Source organism: Prunus persica, chromosome G3 (assembly GCF_000346465.2).
Source record: "Prunus persica cultivar Lovell chromosome G3, Prunus_persica_NCBIv2, whole genome shotgun sequence".
In the NCBI taxonomy this organism is placed as follows: domain Eukaryota; kingdom Viridiplantae; phylum Streptophyta; class Magnoliopsida; order Rosales; family Rosaceae; genus Prunus; species Prunus persica.
The window spans coordinates 15,815,058-15,818,216 of NC_034011.1; the positions used below are offsets into that span (position 1 = coordinate 15,815,058).

Genomic DNA, 3,159 nt, shown 5'->3' on the forward strand with positions numbered 1-3,159 from the left:
AAAAAAAAAGGCTTATCATGTTTATTTAAGAGAAAATTTAATGGAATGGGCAATATATTGACTAACGATCCTAAACACAAAGACCGAATTGGCCAAATTAAAACCGCATGTGATAAAACACAAGGACAATTTTTGCCTTTAAGCCAATAAAAAAAGAAGAAAGTATTGCAGTAACAGCTTGTCAAGAATCAAATCCATGGGTTAAGTAACGCAGAAGAGAGTACACCAGTACTATATACCCTAGAAGAGATGAGATGTTTTCATGACAGAACTTGTAACTTTGTGATTAATTCAAGCAACCATATGGATGTACATATTAGTCAAAATAAACAGATAGCTAACTGAATATTTTAAACTAGCTAGATTTTTTTTATTTGGGTGGGGAAGTAACATAACATAAAAACCGGTAGCCATTCAAAGAAAGAAAAGAGTACAAAAGTGGCTACGAACCTAAATTTTCGCAGTGCCTGTGGGTGCTGTGTTTCTCATGTTCGGCGAGTGGCGATTCTCATTATTTTTGGGGAATTGTTGGACCAAGACCAAACCCATTCATTTGTCTTCAATCCAACGAGTTAGACCATTCAATCGGCTGTTAGTATACGGCACGTCGACACCCTTTGTTTAGATGAAACGACAAACTGCCCTATATCTTTCAGATAGGATGGTCCAAAAGTCAGAGTCTTTGCCCAAAAATACAAAGCATGTGTAAAAGCAAGGTGTGCTCTGAATGCAGAAACAAGCATCCGAATATTTCAATGCGTAATTTAAAAACTATATTTCGTGTTTTAATTCCATTTGTTGTCTTTTTTTTCTTTTCTTGGGTGGTATTGAAGAAAAGTTCGTCAACCCCATTAGCTGTCATGCTAAGCTTCTTAATTTTTTTTTTAATAAAAATTGTCACGGCCCAAAAATAAGTTGGGTAGATATTTCTGACAACTTAAATTCCAAACCGATGCAAACTCCAAATGGGTCGGTCAATACTCACTTTATCTTACAGCCAATTGCTCTTTGCCCCCAGCTTCACTTTCAAGCACCGTATACAAAGTCCACTAAGAACATGCTACCTTCTCTACAAAAGCCGAGCTGCAAATTTTCAAGAGCTTTCTACTTGATGAGATAGGAAACTCCTTTCTCTCTTTCTTTCTAACCCCAATCACAATGAGCAGCAGCCATGAGCAGCACCAGCATTCTCAATCAATTTTCAGACCCTTCCGTACACACGTCCAATTAAATCATGTCTTACATTTCCTATTTTTCGGTTTAGGTTTGTCACTCGGTATCGTAACTACCTTATATTTCCAGAGCTTCTCATTCACTACCTTCCAAGCCTCCCTAAATTCCATTAATTTTAGTTCTCCAGAACCATCATCATCTACAACTCAATCACCACCACCACCAACACTGCTGGCCCCGCCCCCGCCACCACCGCTACCGCCACCTCCACCACCACTACCGCCACCGCCATTTCTAGTGCTGTCGTTCACGAATGTGACCTCTAATTATACTAGTGTTTCATTGAAAGAACAAAAACTCCTAGTACACAATATGAGTGACGAGGAGTTGTTTTGGAGAGCTTCAATGGTTCCTCGAATTCAAAAGCTGCCTTACAAGTATGTTCCGAAAGTGGCTTTCATGTTCTTGACAAAGGGGCCTCTACCTCTGGGTCCCTTGTGGGAGAAATTTTTCGAGGGACATGAAGGCTTATACTCCATTTATGTGCATGCACACCCTGATTTTAATGAATCAGTGCCTGAAGATTCTGTCTTCCATGGTAGAAGAATTCATAGCCAGGTAACTAGTTCCTCTAATAATTGCTAAATTGAAGTTTTTGTACATTAGTTACATTACTATGTGTTTATGTGTTTGCTGCCATGCTTGAGAAAAGCATCAGGGTGGAACCACTACTAATCTTTGATCTCAAATTGATACTGTGTCCAACTTCACGAACAGAGTTGAAATGTCAAAGTTAGCTTTATTAATTAAAATGGTTTTAACAATTACAGATCAAAACAAAAATTATAAGGGTTTTTTATTTTGGAAGAAAAAATCAGAAGGGTTTTAATTACTGACTTTGAGGGGTAAGGATTTTATAGTAAATTTAGCTTAACCCCTTCAAAGTCATTTTTCCTCAACTACAATCCATCTCTTTATTTTTGTTTGAATAAAAACCATTTTTTTTCTAAATATATCATGACTAGGATCCAACTTGGCAACTTACCTAATCAAGCGCAAAATCAAATTTATTGTACTTTTTCTATTCCTAAAATACCCCAACTAAGCCATTATTGCATTTTGTATATTAATGTAGGAACCAATATAGAAACAATTTTTAATTGGATTGTAACTAATGACACACGTTGAATTTGGAAAGATCTCCAAAAGGATGTAGGAATTAATTTGGATTTGTTTTATTTAACAATAAATGTAGATTTAACATACCTAATCGGTTTATTTATTTATTTATGAAGTATACGTGATTAATTATCTATATATTATTGTTTTATAAATACAAGAGCGTACATACAATATTATGTTTTTAAAAAATAGGAAAATGCTAGGATACCATCTTTAGAGACCAACTTGTGTACCATCTTTGTAATAGGGGTGGAATTCATTGTATTGGTGGGCTCCACCTCTATTAAAGAGATGGAACACAAGTTGGTCTTTAAAGATAGTCTCCCTCGCATGACCCAAAAAATAACATACCTATTACTTCTTTTACGAAAAATAATGTACCTAGAATGAATTTACTTATTACTCAAATAATGTACCCAACTTTTATAAACACCGGCACATTTATAGGTATATTATGAAAATAATTTACATACCCGTATTGAATATATGCAAGATCTATAGTAAATTTGTAGGTACATTATATTGTATATATTGGTATTTTATTGGATATATACATATTGTAGGTATATTAAAGTTAGCACAATAATAGGTATATTATGAAAATAATTTACCTACCGTATTGGATATATACAAGATAGGTAAATTTATAGGAACATTATATTGTATTGATAATAATTTACCTATTATATTTTGGAAAATGCTAGGGAGACTATCTTTAAAGACCAACTTGTGTTCCATCTCTTTAATAGAGGTGGAGCCCACCAATACAATGAATTCCACCCCTAGCAGGCGTGACCAAACGTT

General features: G+C 34.9%; 1 protein-coding gene across 1 annotated transcript in view; it reads left to right on the forward strand.

Annotated features, from left to right (window-relative positions):
* LOC18784516 overlaps positions 797-3,159 on the forward strand; it is a 3,970-nt gene continuing 1,607 nt past the window's right edge. Inside the window, exon 1 of the mRNA XM_007217058.2 lies at positions 797-1,791. Coding sequence (XP_007217120.2) covers positions 1,159-1,791 — 633 coding nt within the window. The 5' untranslated portion in view covers positions 797-1,158. The remainder of the gene's footprint in view (positions 1,792-3,159) is intronic.